The 25,248-nt window shown below is 45.2% G+C and overlaps 1 protein-coding gene across 5 annotated transcripts in view; it reads right to left on the bottom strand.

The window, feature by feature from the left end:
• The window catches only part of ETS1 (ETS proto-oncogene 1, transcription factor), a 116,404-nt gene that overhangs the window by 15,538 nt on the left and 75,618 nt on the right, over positions 1 to 25,248 (bottom strand). For 3 of the 5 annotated variants that reach the window (XM_045894707.3, XM_064577238.1, XM_045894708.3), the window contains 5 exons: positions 17,904 to 18,023; positions 16,158 to 16,358; positions 13,038 to 13,115; positions 11,803 to 12,051; positions 7,206 to 7,466 (listed from right to left, as the gene is read on the bottom strand). In XM_045894707.3, coding sequence (XP_045750663.1) covers positions 7,206 to 7,466; positions 11,803 to 12,051; positions 13,038 to 13,115; positions 16,158 to 16,358; positions 17,904 to 18,023 — 909 coding nt within the window. The remainder of the gene's footprint in view (positions 1 to 7,205; positions 7,467 to 11,802; positions 12,052 to 13,037; positions 13,116 to 16,157; positions 16,359 to 17,903; positions 18,024 to 25,248) is intronic. The other 2 variants (XM_064577239.1, XM_064577240.1) reach the window with 1 other exon arrangement.

The following is a 25,248-nucleotide window of genomic DNA, read 5'->3' as shown; positions in this document are numbered from 1 at the left end:
GGCAAAGCCGGGCCACACTCAGGCTGCCTGGCTCCCAAGTCCGGCTCTTCACGCCTACAGGAAACTACCCAGGGCTTCCACAGCCTGACAAGGCCTCCCTCTCGGGTGTTTGACCAGGACTGAAAAGAGAAGGCAGACCCTCCAAGCAGCGGGCCGCACATGAAGGCTGCCATTGGGAAGATAGGGAGAGAACAGATTTCCTTGAACAGAGTCTCTGCCGAGGAACGAGTGAGTGCACTGTTCAAGCTCCAGAGCAGTGAAGACCATCCAAAGAAAAGAGAAAGATGCCAAGGGGCACCAGCAGGAATATGTCTGGCAGGACCTTTCCCAACAGAAGCTGCTGGGAGTTTCCAGGGCCTGTTGGTTAAGGGCAACAAGGTATGGAGGCCTCAGCAGCACCAGGGCTGAATTTTGCTCAGTGGAAACATTTTACTTCAAAGACAAAAAAGGTGGAGCCTCAAACTGGAGTCAGAGCTGAATTCCAGAACAGTCACCACCCAATTCCATCATATGTAGTTAGATTGTGTTAAAGAAACAGTGACCCACAAAATGTGAGACTTCGGGACACCTCTGAAACAGGCAGGGGGCTGTCCCCAGAAGAGAGGGGTCGCCTGCGAGTTTCCTGCAATCCCAAACCCAGCCTCGGATCGCTGGAAACAGCATCAGGGACTGAAGCACATTTTGTGAAGTAGAAATGGGCAGAGACGGCTGGCAAGGTGTTGCTGTAACTGAATCAAGACAAGGAGGTGGTTCAGTTAGCTGGGGTCCTCATAAACACCTGGCAGAAAAGGAGAACCTCCCTTTCCACATTTTTTAAAAGACATTTAGAAAAAAAAAAAAATTAGCAGGGAGGCCGAATCCTGCCACCTTGTGATCTTTTTCCACTTGTGGCCAATCAAGAGGCAGAGCAGTGAAAGTGCTCTCTGGGCCACGGAAAGGGACTTCTCCTCTCATCCAGTTCAAATTTCCCAAGGGGTTTCCCTCTCCCATGCTCCAAAGTATTTTCCCATCCGTCCCATAACTGAGCATCACATTAACCCATTACTCCAGGGAGATGCCCCCCAACCATTCCATGCACCGCCCAGGACCCACCGCCAAACACAGCACAGAGAATGGGAATCCCGCCCCGCTTCTAAGATGCTGGCTGGCAGCAAGGTCCCATTTAGGCCAAAGGGGTCTGCCTGGCTTTCTGCAACCTGCTAATCGCAGGGCCTCTGAGCCAGAAAGGGGAGACATTCTCTGTTGCTGCCTTTCTCATTTCTAAGCTCTTTTCCTCCATTCCATCCAGGCACTGCCCAAGGATACCCTACAGCGATAGTGTGGCAGCCCCCGGCCATCTCCAGCTTTGCCTGCCCCAAGAACCTCAGGGCCCCTGGAAAAGACAGCTCCTGCCCCAAGAGAGTTCTATATTCCTGTCAACAAGCTGTCTCTTGGGGCGCCTGGGTGGCTCAGTCAGTTAAGCGTCTGCCTTCGGCTCGGGTCATGATCCCAGGGTGCTGGAATGGAGCCCTGCCTCAGGCTCTCTGCTTGGCACAGAGCCTGCTTCTCTCTCTCCTTCTATCCCTCCGCTGGCTTGTGCTCTCTTGCTCTCTCTGTCAAATAAATAAATAAAATCTTAAAAAAAACAAGTTGTCTCTTCTTCAATTCACACTGTCTTAAACTGATAGTACACAGACATATTCCAGAGCTTGGGTTGGGTCATCATCCCTCCCCCGCCCCCAAATTAGACAGCTCTATGCTATTCCTAATAACATACCCACCTGGGTTTAGAATTTCAGAACTCTTCTGCACAAATCCACGCTGCACTATGAACTGCTTTGGTGACCCCTCTCAGATCCTTTCCTTATCAGTAACTGAGGCTCATACCAAAAGCTTCCTCAGTTATTTGTACCTGAGTACCTTGAGATTATTTTGCAATCCAGTTTTCCTTCAGAAAACTGTGATTTCAGGTAACGCTGCCAAATCTCAGGTTTCATTCTGAATTGAAGGGCTTTGAAACACTTCCTTTGCAATGAAGTTATTTATTTTCAAAAACATGTTTTAGCAGTCGCTTTGGGTTACTGAACGCTAAAACTTCACTACAAGCCAGAGCTCCAAGGTTCTGGGCTTGGCCTAGGGACTTTCTTATTGTGTGACTTGAGACTGGTTCTAGACCCACTTATGACATGGCAAGAAGATTTCTTTCAGGCCAGAAGCAATTTGAGAGAACCTACGGGGAATGCATGGGGCTTCTTTTTCTACAAGACTGTGTGTGATGTTTCACACAAAAATATTTGAAAGTTGAATTCCAGATAGTCCCAAATTTAGCCAGAAGGAAAATGAGGAACTGCATTTTCACAAATCTGCACAGCACTAGAAGAATCTTGTGACAGTTAATGAGTGGCTTTGGGTTTAGCCTTTTTCAGGCTTCAGGATAAAAAAAAAACCCTAGCCACCTCATTCACAATTTTGCAACCGTGGGTGGGGACATACCCAGGCAATAGAATTACGACCAGGCCGGCTCAGGAACAGGTGCAGAAGTGCTAGGAACAGATGCCTTATCTGTGGCAATGCCTTATCTGTCTGGCAATCTGGAATGAAGTTCGACGACGGTGACTTATAGGCCAATAACTCCAGACTGAAGCCAAAGGCTAGCACTATGTCCTACACACCGCTAACCCATATACACACAGTGCTAATTGGTAACAAGCAGGACACAAGGCCCCTAATCTACTGTATGGAAGCAACTGAGATAAGCAATGAGTATCCTCATTCCTTAACATGGAGAAAGATTTCATAGTCGAGTGAGACATCTGGCACTTAAGATTCAATTCATGAGCTACTTCTGTGCACATGGCAATTATCTGGTCTTGAATAAGTCACTTTTTGTGCATCAGTTTTATCATCCATAAAATGGGGCTGGAAGAGGAGAGAATACCAGTTGACAAATCAGTATATTCTTCTATAGCTACTGCAGCTGAAAAAAAGAAATCAGAGATCCCTACATTTTTCAGGGATCTGGAAAGCATACTGCTTAGGTCTATTAAATAGATAGAAAACACTGGGCCACTTCTCTTGGATTGTTTTGTAATTAGATGGGGTTCATAATGTATCTTCAAACAAGAGAAAATGGAGCTTTCTGATTGTATCAGTTTGATAACCGTAAGCAGTTCACAGTAAGGTAAGAAGGTACATTTTGGCGGAAGCCAGCATTGCATTTGATGTATTCTTAACTCAGCTCACAGGCAGGCTTTCAAGCCATGTTATCTGCCCCCACATCTTGACCTAATTTAACAAGTTGCCATGGGAGCCCAGTGAAGGTTGATGCAATTTTCTTATCTTCGGAGGAAGAATGTAACTGTGCAAGAGAATGTGAAAATTCAGTTTCTAACTGATTTCCACACGTACAGTGCAGTAACTAAGACATCATATGAAGAAGTGAAATGTATTCCTTTGAAGGTATATAGACAAAGGCCCCCCGTGTGTAATGGCAAGGAAATGACTCTCTTCCCGGCTTGAAGGATCCATGCATACACACTGTAGTTCAGGCCAAATAATGGTGATACAAAGGTACCACTGCTCCTACCATGTGGCCACACATACTCTGGAGTATTCGGATTTTAAGGGAATTAACAAAAAGGAGGCAGAACTTGAGACAGAAAATAGGTCTAATTTTTACAAGAAATAAAAAGTTTGCCAACATTCATACAATGCTTTCCACTTTCCAAAGCACTTTTCCAAACTTCAGCTCATCTTAACATGTCTGTGTAAGGTCAGAGCCCCATCTCTAGGAATCCCAGGCACCGCATGCTCCCAGGCTGGTGGAGAGGGCTGCATAGGATGTTCCATCCCTACCCCCACTCCCTAGGATATACCTGGAATGATAAGGGACCACAGTGAACGTGCAAGGGCAAAGGAACCACCACGTAGAATTAGTTTACAGTGTGGACAGATGTTCAACAGGCACTGAGCCCAGGGAAAACGTCACCAAAATTTGGGCTGCCCCCCACGTGCCTCACAAATCCTGAGCTTCATTCAGACCACAGCATGAAGAAAATCCAGTCCAAGTCTAAGGACAATTATAATATCTTGAATTCGACAAGATAATGAACCCCCAAGGGCAACTGGCCCTTATCTGCACTCAACATGTGCTCAGAAACATTTGCTGAAACAATGGATTGGTTATAACTGAGCTCCCCGCACCCCATGTCTAGTACAATGTCTAGCACTCATTTGTTTAATTAATTGATTTAGTTAAATTACATTCTCACAGATCTCCCACCACCAAGATAAGGATGAACACTTCCACTTCACTAAAAGTAGAAAAAGGTACAAGGTAAATTTGCCTAAATCACACAGTGTGCTAGAGCTGGGGGGGTGGGGGGGTGGCCCAGGGGACTTCTGTTTTCTGGGCTATTGTTCTTACCACCATCTGAGACGGTGTGAAAAGTTACATCCCCAGGGTCAGAGAGCAACACTGGATGGTGAGATGCTTAAAACGTGCTTTTTAGGGCGCCTGGGTGGCTCGCTTGGTTAAGCGACTGCCTTCAGCTCAGGTCATGATCCTGGAGTCCCTGGATCAAGTCCCGCATCGGGCTCCCTGCTCAGCAAGGAGCCTGCTTCTCCCTCTTACCCTCCCCCCTCTCATGTGCTCTCTCTCTCTCATTCTCTCTGTCTCAAATAAATAAATAAAATCTTTAAAAAAAAACAAAAAACGTGCTTTTTAATATAAGGGACTACTTTAGTCTTTGAGGCCTTTAACTGAGTCACCTGTCCTTTTCTTCCACTCACTAAATGTTTTATTCCCTTAGAGAGACAGAGAGACAGAAAGAGACAGAGAGACAGAGGGAGGGAGGGAGAGAGGGAGGGGGGAAGGAGGAGGGAGGGAGGGGGGGAGAGGAGGGAGAAAATGAAAGCACCTTTTAAAAACAACCCATCTAGATAAGGGGTGACATCCACTGTAACTCAGACCTCTAGGACATACCTATATTTGTGCTGAAAGAAATTTCTGGGGCTCTTATCTGTTTGGCTCTGAGTCTGGATTGCCAGAGAAGACTCGGGTAGCACACTGGTGTTGGCTATCTTGACGGCAGTTCATGTCTCTAATTTGTATTTCATATTCGTCCCTAGTTCTTAGAATTTCTGATTCATCCCTGTCTCGCCCTGAAACTGGGACACTTGGAAAGATTCCCCAACTCTCAGATAATTCTTTCAAGGACCAAGATCATCTAAGTCAAAATGCTTTAAGTCACTCTTATAGACTCTTAGCTCTGTAGGCTTCTCCCACATAGAAAATGCAGTAACTAATACATGTCACACTTTCAGAGGGGTTTCTATCTGAGGTGGAGACCAGGCTTTTACCCTTCCCAGAAACTTCTAGATCTTCTGCAGTGTAGCCAGGGATCCTTACCAGAATCTTATCCCATGAAGGTTGACCTCAACCATAAGGCTTTCTTTGGCCATAACCCAGACTTTAGAACTTAAAGTCAGTTTACTCAGTCTCATTATCCACAAAACCACCCTAAGTAGCAAACTTTTCATTATGATGTACCTAGCTAAGAGAGAATGATGCCACGAGGGAAGAACAATGATTGTGGATGCCGGTGGTTATAGGGAACATGATACCAGAGAGAATACGGAAATACTTCCAATAAGGACAAAGCAATTTGAGGACTTGGTGGAAACTGCAGACGAGCTGGCCTTTACCCACGGCAAATGGCAGAGCACCACGAGAACAGAACCAAGCACAACCAGTTAAGAGACGCCGCCACCTACAAAGCCCACAGAGTCATGCTGGAGGCTCCTTGGCCTTTCCTTTCTCCCCCTGATTAAGCTGCACTTCTCCCCTCCTTCATCAGTATCCAACTGGAGTCCAGGGCTTAAAATACCTAGGAGCTAAAGCTACAGGAGCCAGGATGGACTCTTGCACATCTTGAAAGAGACTGAACTTGCCTTTCCTTATTCCAGATGTCCTTAATGGAAAGGGGAGACTTCTCTAACAGTTTGCTGTCCAGAGATGGGGGAGGATTCCCTTGAAAATCAGCACGTTCCCACACACTAGTGACGTTTAAGCAAAGACTATGGGAGGTTCCAGTAGAAAGAACGGGGTAGGGGACCTTTACGTGCCTTTCTGGGTCCTGACTCTCTATAGAGACCTTGTTGCTACCTCAAAACACAGACGTAATTCCTGAGCCCCTCTTCATGCAGTGCACTGCCCTAGGAGCTATGTGGGATGCAGCATAAAAGGCACACTCCTGATCTCTGAAGGAGCAATTTCTCCAAGCTTTTGAGCTGTTCTCAAAGCTCAGCTGGCTTTCCTAGTAAAATCTTGAGACTTCCCTGACACAAGAATAAGGACCAAGCACACTCTTAAGATCAGACAGGTACCTCCCTGGAAACACAGGTAGGACTGGTTGCCTCCATCCACACAAAGGGTACCCACATGTCAACCTGTCCAGGGTGGGGTCAATTAGAAGAGAGTAGTGGCCTACACCACAGCCAAGTAATCAAAGCTTAAAATAAGCTCCACTCACGACACAATTCCTAATTCTTAGAGAACACTATAACCCTACAGAAAGCATCTGATAGTCAACCCATGAATGCTCCTTGGACATTTCTCAGATACACTCGTCACATGTCTCCAAGTTTAAGCTGCACCCATGCGAACAGCTCATTCAGACAATGAATTGTTTTATTAGCAGATTCTCAGTCAAAGCCTAAGCTCTCAACATACATCTTCCTTTCCCTATGCTCTTTCTTCATTCACCACCGCTAGAACTTTCACTCCTAGAAGAAAATCAATAATAAAGCTAAGTTAGAAAAAAACAAAACAAAACAGGTTTCCTACAGAGGCCAGGATCTGGACAGAGTACAATGTGACTAAGGCCCTTTTCCCATTTGAACAGCTAGCCTAATGAGAATTCTACTACAGAAGAATCTAGAGTGTAAGCCATTCAGTGATGCCCTTGAGAGAGAAGGTGTTCCTACCACTCTTGGAAATGATCCCCTGGGATAGAATGATATTGTTTACTTCCAAAAACTGATGGCCAGTCACAAACAGAGTGGTGTGAGAGACTGCCCAGACCTCCTAGAATCTTCTTCTCCCCACTCCTCCAAAAAAGAAAGAGGCTGACTTCAGTCTCTAGGAATATGCGCATGGTGCCTTCTAGAGCCCACCCATGGCGACAAGCACAGAGAGGCTGCTGAGGTAGGGGCAGGGCGCCTACCTGTGTAGCCAGCCAGGGCTGCAGCAGGAATGACAGGCTTGTCCTTGTTGAGGTCAGCACGGTCACGCACATAGTCCTTGAAGGTGCCCTTGGGCTTGTGGTTGGGCAGGGCGGCTGGATAGTCCTCTGAGTCGAAGCTGTCATAGGAGGGGACGCGCTGCAGGCTGTTGAAAGATGACTGGCTGCTCCAGGACTGGGTGAGGCGGTCACAACTATCGTAGCTCTCCACGCTCTCAAAAGAGTCCTGGCCCCCGAGCTTACCTGGAGGTAAAGGAGGTAGGAAGAGGGCAGGGGAGGAGGGATTGGGAAAAGACAACTGTAAAAACCCTCTTTGTGAGGACGGATTGCTAATCAGACCTGCAGGAGGGATGGAAGAAGAGGCCAGCGGAAACGGAAGCTCAGGGCTTTACTCTGGGGAAGGGAAGCAATCCGAGGGCCCACTGCCACTGTGTTGTCTTGTGTTACAGGCCTAGGACAGAGATTCCTTGCATGCTGGCTCATACTGTCAGAGGGAGACAGCAGGGTTTGGGGCCTCAAGATTCCTAGAGCCGGAAATCCAAAAGTGGAGAATCACACTTGAGATTACGGAATTTCTGGCTGACGTATTAGACTCAATGAAGAGATGAAGAAATCGCAGCAGTGTGAGGCTCAACTCCCTATTCCCACTCAGGCCAATGAGATGATTTCAAAAGGCCCAATCTGGCAAAATATTTTGATCATAAGAAAAAATATTCCATTAGGCTAAGAGCAGATTGAACTTCCTTGACCTTGGAACTTGTGTTATTTTTTAGCATTTTTTTCCAAATACTATTTTAAAATGAATTATATGCCCTGCCTCCATGCCTTCTCAAATAGAGAAATAAGTAATGAGATGCTTTTTCCAGGAGGTTTAAAAAAAAAAACAACCACTATAGCTCTTCTAAATAGAAAAATCCATGTTCTTTATCCTCTCCAAGTACAACTTTGTACTTGGAATTTATACTTCAGTGGGGGAGTGTGGGCAATAAAACACAAAGGAGTTGATTAAAGAGTTAAGGTCCATAGCAATGTCAGAAATCCTTTACTCTATGAGTTGCTTAAGGCATTCTTAACTGACCACAAGATCATGCAAGTTCATTAATTTCCCAAACCAGGTTATAAACAGCTGCTACGATTGCATAAGAGCTCCTAGAGAAATTTCCATTGGCAAAAATGCCATGAAAAGGGAGACGAACCCAAAAAATAAATAATTTGGAGGAAAATAAATGTTATCTAAAAGCTGAAAAGCACACAGGAATATTTTCTATGTTCCCCTTTCAGATACTTTTCAGGCAACCTAAATTAAATCACAGGAGACTACATGACCACCTCAGGTCAGCACTGGCCAAGAGGCAAATGGATGTGACAAACGTGTGTGTAGAAATACTAGGTCAACTCTCAATTGTTCAGGGGTGGCTGGTCTACGATAGAGTTTAAAACCCAGAATACGGTTGGCCGAGACAAGCTAATACTGGTGGTTTTCTGGTGTATTCTCCCCTTTGTAATAGTGGGGATTGGCTAAAACAGTGGAATTCAAATATTTAATTATGGTGTCTAAACCAAAATTAAATATACAGTAATTAGGAGGGAAGATACGTTGCTCATAAAATTTAAACAAGCAAGCAAAAAAAATCCAAGATAAAAGGTATTCAGTTAAATATATATATTTTTTGTAAAGCCACTGTTGTAAGATTTCCTGAACCTCTTATCCCCCTCCAATACTGCTGTTAACAGAAAGGTAATTATTTATCCACTTAATCTCATTCCTTCCTCGAATCATCCAAAGAAGAGTAATCTCCAGAAGGCAAACTAAGAGCTCCATGGGTTACTGGCACCGCCTACCCCGTCCACTGGCACATCTGTAAGTTTTTTATTATCATAACAAATGAAAGAATCGTCTTTTCCAGAAATTCACATGAAAAGACTCAAGAAAACAGCCTACAACCAGAACGCAAGAGCCTCTTTTTAACAGAACAAGGAAAATTTGCGGCATCTCATAAAAAGGCGTTTGCTTAGACCAGCTACCCATCTTAATGGTCATTCAACTTCTCTGTGAGACAAACACACCAACAGCCTAAGAAAGAGAATTCATCTTTTCGTGGAGAACACCCCAGCAAGTCACCAATACTTTAGGCAGCATTTATACTTCAATCTCTCTGAAACGATTCTCTCGCTATCAGTCACTTTTCTATTTGGAGGGCATGGAGACTGAACTTCCCAAAGCAGGAGAGCTGAGTTTCCAAGGAGCCCCAAGAAGCAAGGGCACTAAACTAGGCCATAACCACCCTCTGGCAGCCTCTCAAACATGAGCCAAATGTAACTCTGTTGAGAGCTGCGGTTTATAGCAGTAGGCTGCTTTCATTTTAGCTCTATTTCACAATCCTGGAGCTGGGAACCTTCATTTACGGGTATTTTCTCCAAAAATGGGTTGGATCCAACTGGATTAGGCACTCAGTTATGCTACTGTGCTCAGGCAGGGAAGCCTGTGTCCTCTAAGACACCCACTGGCCGGCTTCTCTGAACTGTCTCAGAGCAAGGCCTTCCAAAGCCGTCTGACTCCACCAAACAGACCTGAGTGCACGCTACACAGTAGACGGGGTAGCCTCCCCAGCAACGCTCTGGACAGCCTGACACAAAGACAGTACTCAGAGTCCAAAGAAGTGGGACACAGAAGCACTTTGTAACCTATAATGCAGTATAGGGACACTGCGATCATTACTACTAATCATCAACTAGCAGTCATGCTCTCTGTCTAACCGCTCACCGCACGTCCAAGGGCAGGTGTGCGGGACCTCTAAAATGCAAACAGCAGCTGGGAACAACAAGGGCTTCCTCTCCAGTGCCAATGGTCAGTTTGCTCGGAGGGAGGGGGAACGGGGTCAGAGAGAAACATCTCCTGCCCCTCTGCTCAGGTTGCTATCTGGTCCCCAGTCACTGACATGGGTTTGGAAGGATGGTGGGGCCCCAAACCCAGAACCGAGAGAAGGAGAGGGAGAAGGGACGATCACGCAAAAGCAAAGCTAGACGCAATTTAGAAACAAGTTGACGGCAGAGCTCCCCGAGTGACACCGTGCCCGGGCCCAACCCTCAGCCCCGGCCTCATCACGTCTATGCACAGAAAGCCCCAGGAGAAAGAAAGTAGTTTTGTTGCTTTGACTTGCCTGAAAAAAAAAAAAAAGAAAGAAAGAAAAAAGAAAAAAATACACATACATGTGTGTATGTATTTAAATAGACATGCATCCAAAAATAAAAAAGAGAAAGGGGAAGGCAAAACTGGTTCCACCCATCCCCTTCGGTCTGACACACAAACACCCTGGGGCCCTAAGAAGGAAGATTGCAGGTTCAGATTTTGCTAGGGACTTTCCCTCCGCAGGGCCCGCCGCTCTTCCTAGGGCCTGCTGGGAGGAAACGTGAGGCTGAAGCTCGAAGAAGATGACAACGTGGATGGCCCCTGGTGCCTGCAGAGTAATTCTTCAAAGTAAAGATGTCTTTGGGTTCTGCTCTGAGAGACTCAGAGGAGGAGCGCAGGGTCATCCCTGAGCAGAAATCACTACGAGGCCTGCCAAGCCCGACTCCTGAGACCAAATGCCTCAGAGCACCACTCAGATGAGCTTCTCCTGTTCCTCTTCCTGTTCGTAGCTTTTTTCCCCTTTATCCACTGGAAAAGTCTTTTTTTTTTCAACTCTCTAGAAATCGGCTAGTTCTTCCTCAATGAACAAATCCCTCCTTACAGAGGACTGTACTTCTCTCAGACACAAAACATCTGGACACTTGAGGAGGTGGGCTGCACCTCTGAGCGTTCATGTTCTGATCTTAAATTTGGGTGTACTTCACCTTTTTCCTTTTTTCTTTTTCTTGCTTTATAAAGTCAGCTCTATTTTGAAACATTTACTTCACTGTCAGTGAATATTTTATCATTGTCATAATAGTCATGTCAACAAGAGTACCTCCTTCTGGAAGCCTCTGGCCACCTCTCTCCCTGGTCCTCTAGCTAAATACACACTTTCACCACACTGCTGATGACTGGTTCCAAATAAACCGTTGGTTAACCATCTTGTATCTTCCCAAACCAAAGAAGTCACAGGAGGCTAGAGAGCCCAAGATGAGAAGCAGAGGTCATTCAGATAGCCAGCCCAGGTCTGCAGTCTGACACAGGACAATGCTGGGAGGATCGCTAGGCTACATGGGAAGCTAAGGGCTTTCCAGGAAGGTCACCTGAACCATTCTTATCAGATTGTGTCTTCCCCAAGCAAAATGCTCTCACAGAAGATAAATCATACCTTAAAAAACAACCACCTTCAACTAGAGTTATCGTTTCATAAAATATTTTACCCAAATAAGAAATGGGATCGGTCATCACACCAATTCCACCATGGACGCACAGTCTTCGTCATGATGGCGGACTTGGCAACACTTCCATGTTGGAAAGCTCTTAGTATCTAGACATTCTAATGGAAAGGCTGAAACTAAGGCATGCACAGGACCAATAGCAAAGAAAAAAATAATGGGACCTGAAAAACTCACAAAGTCAGGTACTTCTTGGAAACCCAAGAGCTTCTAGAGAAGAAATCTGACCTACCACGACTGGTCCTCCCCATGCACATGTTGTCTGGGGTTACAACTTCTTGTTTGATGGCAAAGTAGTCAGTCTGCAAGGTATCTGTCTGCAGAGGGTCCCGGAGAATGACCGAGGGGTAGTCGTTCTCATACTTGAGGGAGAGGAGCTCCTCCGAGCTGATGGGATGGAGTGTCTGGTAGGACTCTGTGATGAAGCTAGGCTCTGAGAACTCCGAGGGAGGAACGCACTGAGCATGCTCGATACCATAACCTGGAAACAGAGAACGTGTGCTGTTGGAGAGAGCGCCAATTTGTACCTACAACAGGCAGGTCTTCGCCATTCACAACAGCCCCACAAGACGAAAACAAGCTGACAACCTTACAGGATGAAAGGAACATATTTTAAGTCAGAAGGGCCTAGGTGTTTCACCTTGCTCCACTACTTAACAAGATACTTCCTGGACAAGACACTTCCCTCTTCTGGCTTAATTCACACATCTCTAAAATAGGGATGATTGCAATCTCCCTCGGAGTGCTGTGAAGAAGCGCAAAGGAGAGTATATATGTAAAGTGCCTACCGACACTTCTGGTACACAATAAGCCCTTGCTCTCTCAGTACTTAATATCATTGCTCTTATTAGAGTAAAAATCAAAATAAAATAAAAAGGTAAAATGAAAACAAACCTGCTCAAGACTCCCTTCAAAAGCAAGGCCGTCGGATAAGAACAGCCCTCCCCTAATTCTCTTATTCTGGCCCCCTCTCCGTGAAGGTTAGGCATCACCTACCATAAGGGAGAAGGCTTTATTTTCTGTAACAGAATTTGAAGCTTCATGGAACACTCTTGAGGAAGGATCAGAGGACATGCTGTCATATCTACTAGTAAAAAGGGAAAGAACAAGGGCCACAACCAAGTCCCTAACCCCAACCTCTGATGGCCACCGTGGTACGCAGGGTCAAGTAAGATCAAAGTTCGGGGGTCAAGCTGTAGTCCCTCTGCATGATTTTCATGCTGAAGATATCGGGAGAGATCCTGGTGTGTAGGAGTTGGCAGGTTGATAAAAATACCAACAGGTAAATAGGCTGAAGCCTCATGCCTCGTGGGAATAACAAAATTAATGACAAAGAGGCCACATTTAAGAAAATACCATTTTCCACAGAATTACCACAAAGGAGCCTGAGATCATCTGGGACAGGAATCCTTTCCTAGGTTCCCACGCTAGCAAGCAAAACGAGAGAAGAGTGGACGATGAACTTACTAATGAAGTAATCCGAGGTATAGCGGGATTCTGGATAGGCAGGGTTGACTCCGTTCACTTGATATGGTTTCACATCCTCTGTAACAGGACAGAGAACCAAGCAAAGAGGTCAATAGGCAAGTAGCGTTTGGCCTAAAAGGACCTTGGACACAAGGACTGCAATGATCTCAGTCCCTCTTCTAAGAAATCGGCATGTTCATTAACTGAGCGGGTGTCTGAGTCTACCCTGACTGGGGCCTTGTCTAGAGATGAGATCACAAAAGTATGGCTAAGTCTATTACTTCAGTAGCTGCAAAATGGGATTTAATATCTTGGAAGCAGCACCAGTGAGTAATCTCTAAGGCTTGGGAAGGCATCCCACCCTCATTCTGATGCATGCGTGCACCACGTTACCATCAGAGGTTTTGAGACGTCTTGGGAAGTTACCCGAATTGGTCCCCAACACTTGAACTGATTGGTTCCAAAATTTTTTTCAGAAATACATTACAATCTTTAGGTAGTTAGATTTTAGAGCCCCCACTTCTAACAGATGTCTGGTTTTTGTGTTGTGTTTTTTTTTCCATCACCCCCAGATTTCAAGTGTAGGCCCAGAGAAGAACTGGACACTGGTAAGGTGACTATTTGGTGGCTATGGCAGGGCTCACGTGAAGACAGAGAACAGTTATCACTAACTACTGTTGGCAACCAGATGCCAACTCCCCCTGGCATGAGAATGGAATGTGGGTGCAGCTAACTAAGCACAGACAGGATCTCCACTGAACTAAGGTGAGCTCAAGGATCCTCTCATTACCCTGGAATCCAATGGTGTGACCTCGACCATTGTATGGAGTGCTCTGATTCTATTTCACTGTAAGACTCAGACATACAGAGGGAGTGTTGGCTTGGGTTTTTCCTTGGGTATCTGATAGCTTGTTGGGAGCAGAGGCTGCTGGGAAAACAAGTTTATACCTGCACAGAAAAACAGTTCCCAATTGAGATAAAATGATTAAACTTTGTTTTAGCAGCTTATCAGATTGAAACATCCCTGTACCTTTGGCCTTCCACCCCACCCCAAAGAGCTATGTTCTGGGCTGTGTTGCTCTAGTTTAATTACAGAACAAAAGCTTAGCCTCCATACAAACCTCGAGCTGGGCTCTTCAGGGATCTCAAGAGAGACAGTTCCTACTGCCTCTCCCAGTAGCAAATGGGTGGGATGACAGGACTTTTGTCCTCCAACATTCTCAATGATTTCCCGACTGGCCTAAATTCCCTTAAACCTTTTCCTTTGCAGGAAGGTAGGCCACACCTGTCTTAGGGGCCCAGACGCTCCCACCCCTGCGAGTCCATATTGTTATACAAAGAACGCAGGGCAGGAAGTTAAATCGAAAAGACCAACTTTAAGGAAATGAGTGATCTTGAGGAAACCACCTAATCTGCCCTCATTTTACAGATGAGGACACCAACTCATCTGTTGGTCCTCTTATCTCACGGGGCTGTTTTGAGAATCCAACAAGAAAATGCATCAGGGGGCACCTGGGTGGCTCAGTTGGTTAAGCGACTGCCTTCGGCTCAGGTCATGATCCTGGAGTCCCAGGATCGAGTCCCGCATCGGGCTCCCTCCTCAGCGGGGAGTCTGCTTCTCCCTCTGACCCTACCCCTCTCAAGCTCTCTCTCTCTCTCATTCTCTCTCTCAAATAAATAAATAAAATCAAAAAAAAAAAAAAAGAAAGAAAGAAAATGCATCGGAAAGCACTTGGGAAACAAGGAGCTGCTCTACAGTTATTAGTCATAACTGTGATCACAGACACTCCAACACACCTGGTTGCTCCATGGAGATAAACAGAGGGGAAGAGCATATTAGTGGGATATGTTTGGGTTACACAGTCCGGTAGAATCCACTGTTGTGTTTATATGCCAACAGTTACATCAGATCTGTTATAAGCCTGCCCTATCTTTTCCCTCTATAAACAGGTCACTCATGTCAACCTACAGGAGTGGGTGTTTGTGCAGTTAATGCGGACACCCCGTCGGTGCTTCGGGAAGCCTGTGCCCTGCAGTCCTCAGCGGAGGCAGCCTCAGCAAGATTCACCTAGTTCTGGACTGTGTTTATTTATTTATTTTCCAGCAGACGCTGAAGAGAAGGAAGAAAGATAACACTTCTGAGCCCAGAGGAATCTAATTTGGGGCTCTCCTGAGCATTGCGGAGTGGAAAATATCCTTACACAAAGGAAGGTATTATATGGAACAAAAGTGCTAATCTGGAGCTTTGCTCCCTGCCCCCCGGCATCTGCGTCCAAGCTTGGAGCTGGTGACCACAGGGAAAGGGTGGGCCTGGGTCAGAGAGGGCAACGAGCTTCTAGGCTTACAGTCAGCTGGAGGCCACCAAGGACTGCTGGTAACTGCAATTTATTTTAAGAAGAAATTCAGAAAAATAAGTGCAAAAACACCCAGGTTTGCCGCCTGTTGCTGTTTCTATACTCAGCCAGGACTGTGGTACATGAGTCACTTGGTCCAAAAAGGTTGGAAGAGGCTGGGAGGGGAGGCCATGTCATTACAAGGTTGCAACACGGTGTCCTGATCCAACCCCCACTTCTGCTGCAGATGAAAAAGGTAGCCCACATTGCAGCAATCCCCCCACCCCCCGGGAGTGGGCAGAGAAGCCAGTCTTAGCAATTAGCTCTGAGAAGCTAAGCTCTCTTGTGGAGGTGGACAGGTATCACACTGCCATGGATCAAGGGAATGTGTATTAAGATGGTCAGGGGCAAAAAACAAAAACAACAACCAAAAAAACAACAACAAAAACCAAAAACCAACGATCTGTCTTGAGAGCTGGTTGCTGACACTGCTCGAACAGCCCATGAGTCTAAGGTAAGGACTGGGATCAGAATTCTGCATCCCGAGAAGCTTCGGGAGTGCAATCTTGCGAAATATTAAAATCTGAACCTCCAATACATAAAAGAAACTGACATTTATTGAGCACCTGCTCCATGCCTACCCGACGTGTCTCCGGAGATCATATATACGCTGTGATCGGACACCCACACGTAATGGCATTGACGTCCTGCCCTGGGCTTTGCTCCCCCACCCACTGCTGCAACAACCCCACATGGCTTCCTCCTCGCTCTGTCCCCACCCTGTTACCTTTCTGCAGGATCTCGAGATGTTCCCACAAGATGTCCCCAACGAAGTCTGGGGCCAGTTCGAGAAAGCAGTCTTTCCCGAGTGCACAAAGGGCCGCTCCATTCATACAGAACTTCTGGAAGTCCACACCTTTCAGGCTGAACTCATTCACAGCCCACATCACCCAGTCCCGAACATGGGTTTCTGTCCACTGCCGGGGGTCTGAGGAGAAAGGTCAAAGGAAGATCCAGCAGGTCAGGCTTTCCCTCGTGCCCAAGCGAGGACATTGAAGGATCTGAACTCACCTGAGGATGTTCTCTGATTTACAGGTTTAGGAAGCACCAGCCTGTAAAGGCATGTCTCGGGGCACTTTCTGTAACACTCCCCCTCACACTCAACATCCCTATCCAAGCTAGGAGATCACTATCATCAGCCACAAAGTAATACAGGAATAGTCTCCACCCTCTATTCAGACAGAGACTCATAAATCTCTTCTCTCACTGCCTTACTTTCATGAGATTTTTTTTTTTTTTTTAAGCCCAGGACCAAGGAACAGAATGACATCTTTCATAACAATAAGAACAAAGTCACGTGCATTTGGAGATTGCACTCACCTATCCCTGCTCTTCCCTGTCGTGACTGACCTGAGGCATTAGAATTAATCATTTTTATCTTTGCTAACTATGGCTAGTCATAATCAGAGCAACTAGTAATAGTAAGCCATTCAAATGGTCCTTAGTCATAACAGCATTATCAGGCGCCTGATTTCATTATACCAGACGCTGTGCAAGTGTGGAGTAGCGTCTGAGAACAGACAAGACATGCTCTTCCCGCGTGGCTGAGGTTGAACACGACTACACCAGCGTGGTGCCCTCGGAGCTCAGAGGACGGCAGGCAGGCTGTGCTGTTCACATCGCATCTGCTGTCCAGGTCCCCCCCGCACCCCGACTCTGCCCCCTTCGACCTAGAAGATGACTTTATGAGATGCTACAAAACCCAGGGGTCAGAATTCACTTGATTCTGCTTTGTGATCCTAAGAGGATGTTGGGCATTGCTGTCAGACGAGTTTTGTGGGGAAGTAGTATATACATGAGAAAAGGTTTGGAGGTGCAGTCACAGACTCTAAGATGTGGGTGTGACTGGGCTGGAAGCAGCAAATAGCGATACTCTTACTCGAGAGAAAAGTGTTCTCTCTGCTCTCAATTGTTCAGGAAACATTGCTTGCTGGAGGCTTGAGTGTTCTCCAGTCATTTGTCCTTTTTGACAACTCCCGTCCCCTTACATTCCTGAATAAACCCTTTCAGATGAGAACACCCAAGCATAAACACATTTCACCAAAGCACATGGTAAAGAAAAGAGCAATCAGTTACATTCCAAGGAATGTAGCTCACTGAGTTCATCCAGTGATGGCCCAGAATGACTCTCATACTGTTTTCCAAGCTTGACTGTGCTTTGCAATTACCAGGAATTGCAACTTCATGGGCCTGGGGCATGGCCCGGGCTGTGGAATTTTTTGAAGTTCCTGAATCTCGTGTGCAAACAAGTTTGGGAACCACTGTCCTACGACCAAGATGGCTATGTCAAAAGCTGGGAGATGGGGAAGGCTTGGCATGGGTCTACGATTGTTCTAGCAGACGTCTGCAACCATCTGCAGGGGCTGACCGAAGTGTGCTTAGTCATGATGTCTGTAGAGATCTACAGCTGAGAAAACTAACCTCACCCGAAAGTCTGATTCCATCCCTCTCTTTTCCCATCAACAAAACACACCTTTTGGAATTCCCAGTCGTTGCTGTTCTTTAGAGAAACCACTGAAAGTAGCTTTCAATGCTTGAGACATCATTTCTTTGCTGCTTGGAGTTAATAGAGGGACATCAGCACATTCCATATCTGTAAGGAAAAAAAAATATATCATATGAATAATAAAAAATAGCACAGGTGATGAAGACTAGACACGACAGTCATCATTAAGCAATAGATACAAATATCAAATCATTATGTTGTACACCTAAAACTAACATATGCCAATTGCATCTCAATTTAAAAAAAAACTAATAGGTAGTTAACCACCCATAAAAGATAATAGGGCATGAATGGCCTGAAGAAGGCAAGCTGAGAAATAACTGTACTAACATCCTCACCAGGGCAGGTAAAATTTGGGGGGCTTTCCACAGTGTGCTAGGCCCTTAAAAAAAAGAAAAACCTGACTGTTGCTTAGAATGTTTTGCATCCTTGACAAAAAAAAAAAAAAAAAAATGCTTATTCTTTCTGTATAGCTTTACTAATTCACTCATAGTCCCTACTCATCCTTCACATTCACTGAGAGTATTAATGTTGCTACCTACTTCCATGAAAAGGAAATGACAATATTTATCCATTCAACACATCATTACTGAGCACTTGCTATGTGCAAGGAATTAGAGAGGCAAGCAGTGAAGAAGACAGAAATGATCTCTGCCCTCATGGAGCTGGAGATAAGATGCTGGCAGAGGATTTAGGTATTACAGAACTAGTAACACAATTGAACATTCAAATATGTCAATAAGGGCTTCATGAGAAGCATAAGAGGAGATGTTAACATAGAACAAGAATTCCCGAAAGTCCAGAGGAATCAGAAAAGGCCTCCCTTAGGAGAAAAGAGATGCTTGACCTGAGATCTAAAGCATGCATACGAGTTTAAAAAAGAAAAAACACACTAGACCAGAGTTCTCCCAAGTGTGGTCCCCAGACCAGCTGTATCATCATCACCTGGAAATTGTTAGAAATGCAAATTCTCAAAATTCTCGGCTCCACTCCAAACTTCCTGAATCAGAACCTCTGGGAAGGGGTGGGGGGAGCCCAGAAATCTGTGCTTTTAACTCACAATCCAGGTCTCCTGATGACCACCCAAGTTAGAGGACCATGGTCCTAGACAAGGGGAGGAGCAGAGATGAAGTTTATGAAATGGGGGGAGGAGGGGAAACCTGGCCAATTTTAGTATCAAAAATATCAATGCAGCTGAAGCAGAGGAACCAGGAGGACAGCTGATTGAGAGGAGGTGGGAAGAGAGGCATGGAATCTATTAAGGCACCATAGTGGACATGAAGTGGTACCACGCTGTAGTTTTGATTTGCATTTCCCTAATGACAAATGATGTTTAGCATCTTTCCATGTGCTTATTGGCCATTTTTGTATCTCCTTTGCAGAAATGTCTATTCAAGGATTATGCTCATTTTTAATAAAGTTTTTGGGTTTTTGTTGTTGAGTTTTAGGCGTTCTCGATATACCTGAAAGAGCTGAAGCAGGGTCCTCAAGATAGATTTGTATACTTCTGTTCACAGCAGCATCGTTCACAATAGCTAAAATGTGGAGGCAGCCCAAATGTCCATCAACAGATGAATGGGTAAGCAAAATGTTGTATATATACATACAATGCGATATTATTCAACCTTAAAGAAGAAGGGCGTTCTGACATGAACTATGACATGGATGAACCTTCACATTAGGCTAGGTGAGATAAGCCAATCACAAAAAGACACATTATATGAGGTACTTAGAATAATCTAATTCATCAGGACAGAAAGTGGAATGGTAGCTGCCAGAGCCTGGAGGGAGAAAGGGAATGGGGAGTTGTTATTTAATGGGAAGAAAGGTTTAGTTTTACAAGATGGAAAGAGTTCTGGAGTTGGATGGTGGTGATGGTTGTACAACACTATGAATGTACATAACACCACCAATCTATATGCTTAAAAATGGTTCAGGTGGTGAATTTTATGTGTATTTTACCACAATATAAAAATGGATAAAAAAAAAGAGAGAGAGAAGATCATCTTAGCTATTCTGTAAAGAATGACTGAGGAGGTACCTATGAGTAGATGTGGAAGACTTGGTAAAAAATCGTTGGGTGAAAGATGATGGTGGCTTTCACTAGGGAGATGGTGATACAGGTCATGTAAGTGGACGAAGTTGAAGCGTGTACGGGAGGTAGTGGCTCTAAAACCTGATTTCTGTAGGTGGCGAGGAAGAGTGAGGGATCAAAATCTACATGTTCACGAACGTGTCATCCTTTGCGACATCCATCTGTATTTTTATCTCTATGCCCAATCCCTCTTGTACTTGCAGACATGTTCAAAGCAAAGATACATAAATGTGGCTCTGGTTAAAAATCCCCAGCATTCACCTCAGGCACAAGTTCCCATAAAAAGCTAATAGGCAAAGAAATGGCCTGAGAATTCCGATGAGCCATCGCATGATCTTCAGGCAGTGATAACACTTTGCTGTAGTAATTTCCAGAAGCCCTCTTCCTCACCTTGGATCTTGAGGGTATCAATCGAAACTGACTTATACAATGGCTGGGTTCCAGGCATGGCTACTAGAGAAGTTCCTCAACTAGCCATCCCTATGCCCTGACCAGTTAAAAAAAAAAAATTTCTTGGACATAAATATGTGTTACTGGCTGAATGAAATGGAAACATAGAAGGGAAAAGATGACAATTGGTGATCTCTGAAAACAGGGGCAAATAGATTGTCTCTGAACGTCAAAATGAATGGAAACTACATTGCAAGAAAGCACTTTCTCTCTGGTTTGCTTTGAGTGATGCCCTCAGGAAACAGCTTGGAGTCCAGCTCTGGCCTAAAAGCACAGAAGGGTTCACAGCAGCTGCTCCCCAGGCCCTGCCACCGAGGGTGAATCTGAAGTTCTAGGGAGTGGAGACTCTGGGCAGCCCTGGGCCATGCCCAAAAAAATCTAGTAATCTAGTGGAAAAATCAACATGCCTCCAGGAAGGTTGACAAAATGATGGAAAATCCCAGATTGTTAAGAGGGAAAAACGGGGGGAGGGGATAAAATGTTGATTACATAACATCCAGCCCTTCAAACAATGGAGTAATCATCAAATGAGTCACCAAGAAAGACATCAATGCTGCCCCTTTGTGAACAGCCAAGTGCCAGGTCCAGAAATGTCTCCACTTAGAGTAGAAGCCAGTGTTACCTCAGAGAAAGGGACTTTTTATTTCACCCAAGAGCACTCCTTTTGCAAGGGATAACGGCAGCATCCCCCACCTCCTAGCACAGGGCAGAACACAGGAGTCAATCAACAAATGTATAGTGAATTCACTGTTTTCCAAATTTGAGGCAACTTCCCTTCCCCTTCACTCCCGTCCAACACAAATTCATGAACTTGAACTGTGTGGGTTTTGTTTTGTGTGTTTGTTCCCGCCATTGATTTATGATTCGATGAAAAGAACTTTACTGATGGTGGAAATTGGCCAGGCCAACACATGTGGAAAACACAGGCCAGGCCAAAGGCACAAGCAGTGGTTGTGCTAGAAGCTGGAACTGAAGGATGAGATTGGCTAGGAGGCCCCAGGCATCTTCTACACAGAAGATGCTAAGGTGATGTGAAGGCCAAGGATGACAGCAGAAAGCCTGAGAAAGAGGTTTCCTGGAGTCGGCTTCCTATAACTCCACACACTCTGGCAAGTATGGTCTGGACAGGACTGCGGGGCTGACAGCGCTCCATGCAGGTTCCGGTTAGGGAACCGGCCCTTCCAGGCTCTCACTCACTCTCTCCAAGAGAAGCAGCTGGAATGACTTTTGCCTGTCTACCTCAGTGCCATCTCCGAAAGCCTGGTCCACATGCTATCAGCTGCAGCTGCAGAGAGCCCATCAGCTCTGCCCCTGGCTGCTGGATCTCTTGGAAAAGTGCTCACAGCCCAGCTCGGCTGGCGAAGGCGAACCCCGCACACTTGGGACACCTGCATTTGGATACGATGAGCTCAGAAGGCGTGTCATTGCCCTTGGACCCAAAGGATTCAGACAGGAAAAGTCAGAGCTTTTCTCCCTTATTAAACAGTGTGGAACACTGGTTTTAAAAAATGCAAACCCCCCTCCTTAAGTGAGTGAACAATTAGCCAGGATTGTCTTTATCAGTAGTAGCCTGGGCATTGCATTTAAATGATGATGGATAATCACATTTGAAAGCAGACATTAATCTAAAAGATTAAACCCCCTTCATAGAAAATATGAACACAAAAATTCCCCCTATGGTGTGGTCGCAGCAGTTCTGTTAATTACACTGATCAACAACAATAATGAAATCATTACACAGGTGGAGAATCCGACCTAGTTTAGCCCAAGAAGGCATCTCTGTTATTCCTGCCATGTTTTATCTCATGGTCTGTTATAATATTTTTGCATCAGGTACCAAATATTTCTAATTTTAGGGATGGCATCTAGAAATTAATCAATGCGCCCCCCCACTGGAAATTCACTAACTGTATTTGTATTTCATGGACAAGTACTAAAATTGTCTTTGTGTTAATATTTGTAATTGCAGTATCTTAAATTCAAATAACACATTTGTCTCAAAAGGCTGAGAACCTGACCCAAAGATATATTATGCCAATACAGTGGAGACTCTAAACACAATGCATGAGAAACTGAAAACATTTACAAGCATATTGGATTTCCTGCCCAGGGATTATCCCTCAGGACCCTAAATGTGAGTTAATATTTATAAGAATCACCCCAAGTTTCAGAGAAAAGAGTTGTACAGAAGCTCGTGAGTGAATAACAGTCCCAAACTCTTGTCTTACCAAGACTACACAGTATCGAGGCGGAAATGAACTGGGAGCACTCCCTGAATTAATAGGGGCATAACGAACCAGGGCCATTCTGAATGCATGGAAACATCTGCTCATTTTGCATTGTGGCCTGACCCTGAACAAAAGTTTATACACACCCCATGGATGTTTTAAGTCAAATGCAGAACTGTGGTTTCAATCCACTTATATGTAACTCAAGGTCAAGGGCTGTTCAATGTCCAAGAACCCGTCCAGAACGTTTTCATGTGACTTTTCATGCCATTCTGTTCAATTGTTTGGAACCGAATGACTCATATCAACCATGTTACATAGAATCTATGCCTGAAGTGATGTTTGTTCCGGGAGAAGTCAGGACAGTGCCTTACTGACCTAAGATGTTTGTCCCCTCACCTTTCTCAAATAAACTACAAAATAAAGTGGAGTGTCTGGGATCTGAGAGTTAGGTGATGAGAAACAAAGCTAAGAACTAGAAATGCCAGGTGCATTATTCCAGTCTTGCACAACCATCCAACTGGCCAAACCCTAGCAGGTTACCATGATGATACTATCTTGGGGGGGGGGGGGGGCTGCTGTCCCAATCAAGAGGAGCATGCAAGAAACACCAAGAATGAATAATATGCCTGTCATCTGAAAACCAATTTATGGTCCACTAAGACCCTTCATGAATACTATTTCACGATACCACCACACATGAAACTTCCAAGGGTCCTCGGGAGGTCCTAAGGGATCCCCATTTTACAGATGAGGAAGCAAAGCTCTGAGAGATCAAGTATGGTGTAAAATCAGAGGGCCAGGAGGGCCCAGCCAAGGGCTGGACCCCAGTCTTTCAACTCTTAAAACTCAAGCTCTCTCTACTCCATTCCACTGCTGCAGCAGATAGGAATAGATCAGAGATCGAAGAACACTAAAACTTTTACAACTCAGAGGGAGAAAATGGGACTTTTATTTCTTAGTTGGAAAATTAGATACATTTGAGGAAATAATTAAAAACTTAAACAAAACCTTTCCTGGACTGAACAAATCCAGAATTTCATATGGCTAGCCCCATAAAGACATAATTAAACGCCATTTACAGAATCAACTGTAATCTTGTCCCTTCTCGGGACTATGGGTAGCAACGCTTCCTTCCTTCCATACAAAGTGACACAGATTAAATGACAACCTGGCTTCCTTCCTCGTCTGTGTTCACCCCTGAGTCACCTTGACGGGCAACTGTGCGCATAATATAAGGTTAATTAGTTACATTAAGTCTTACTGAAATATATTTCTTAAAGTGAAAGGAAATCAAGAAGAAGCCTTCTGGTTCATACCGGGAGGAAACAGAACAATAGCCCCAACTGGAAAGAGAATTCTGAAGACAAGGGAAAAAGACATAGTGGGGCGTGCACGGGGCTTGCCTTGGCTTGTTGGTCAAAAATCCATGGGCTCTTATCTCAGTTTTGCCACTAATATAATCACACTGGATAAGTCACTTAATCAGTGCATTGCCAAAAAGAAGTCTATTAATAGGTTCTAGGTTAATGTTGAATAGCATTTTTAATTTTCCTTATCGCAATTTTCAAACATCCACCGAAGTAGAGGGAAGAGTACAATGAAATCGTATTTGAACTCTATCAACACTACCAGTTCCTAATTCATCTCCTTCCCACACACTGAAGAACTGTAAAGCTAATCCCAGACCACATGTCCTTTCACCCACAAACATTTTATTGTCATGCAGACATTCTCTAGATAAAGGAGGATCATAATAGGAAAGCTGACAAGAGACAGATAAACCGATGGAAAAGGAGAATAAGCCTTCAGATTACTTTCCACAGTGCTTACATCAAGGTCTACATTTTATTTATCAGCCCATGTGAACCACAGAGCTTGTTTGACAGCAACACTCTGCTATGATCTGGGAAGTGAGGAAGTTGGATCAGAGAGAGGAGCCCAAATCAGGATGGAAAGCCAGTCCCTTGGGCTCCCCTGACCTACAGGCAGAGACCACAGGGATCATTCTTCCTAAGGGTTCATGAACTTGTAACTGTAACTAGGAGTATGCAAGAAAAGGCTGGGGACGTTGGCAAGCAGCCAAAGGGCAGTGCCAACCTGCCTAGAAAGTCCCAGTGTGGGAAAGAAGGCATCTTTACTCCTTTAGATCAATAGAAATAGAAAAATAGCTGTGGCCAGGGGCTGCTCCCTCTGACCGCAGAGTTCACTGTCCCTGGAAAGTTGTTACTGGCCTCTAAGAGGACGTCCCCCTTGAAGACCCTAATATCTCATTAGAGTGTGACAGGAAAAATCCCCAATTCGCCCTCCAACCCCATGTCTGTTGCTCTGGCTCTCATTCATGGACAGGTGGGTTGGAACTAGGGATCAAGAGACCAGTCAGGGTCCTCTTTCTCCCACACGCCTGATTCTCAATCCTGTAATAGGCTCTAGAAACTTGGCAGGCAGGCCTTCCAGCGGAGGGAGCTGGTCTAATCCACAAAGCCCCTGCGCTGAGGTTAGTGCAAAGAAGGGAAATCAGTGTGCCTCCTCAGGCCCT

This window comes from Mirounga angustirostris, unplaced genomic scaffold (genome assembly GCF_029215605.1).
Source record: "Mirounga angustirostris isolate CCGP_5_RB_7025 unplaced genomic scaffold, mMirAng1.0.hap1 SCAF_13, whole genome shotgun sequence".
NCBI classification, from domain to species: Eukaryota; Metazoa; Chordata; class Mammalia; order Carnivora; family Phocidae; genus Mirounga; species Mirounga angustirostris.
This window is presented reverse-complemented; position numbering and strand designations above follow the sequence as displayed.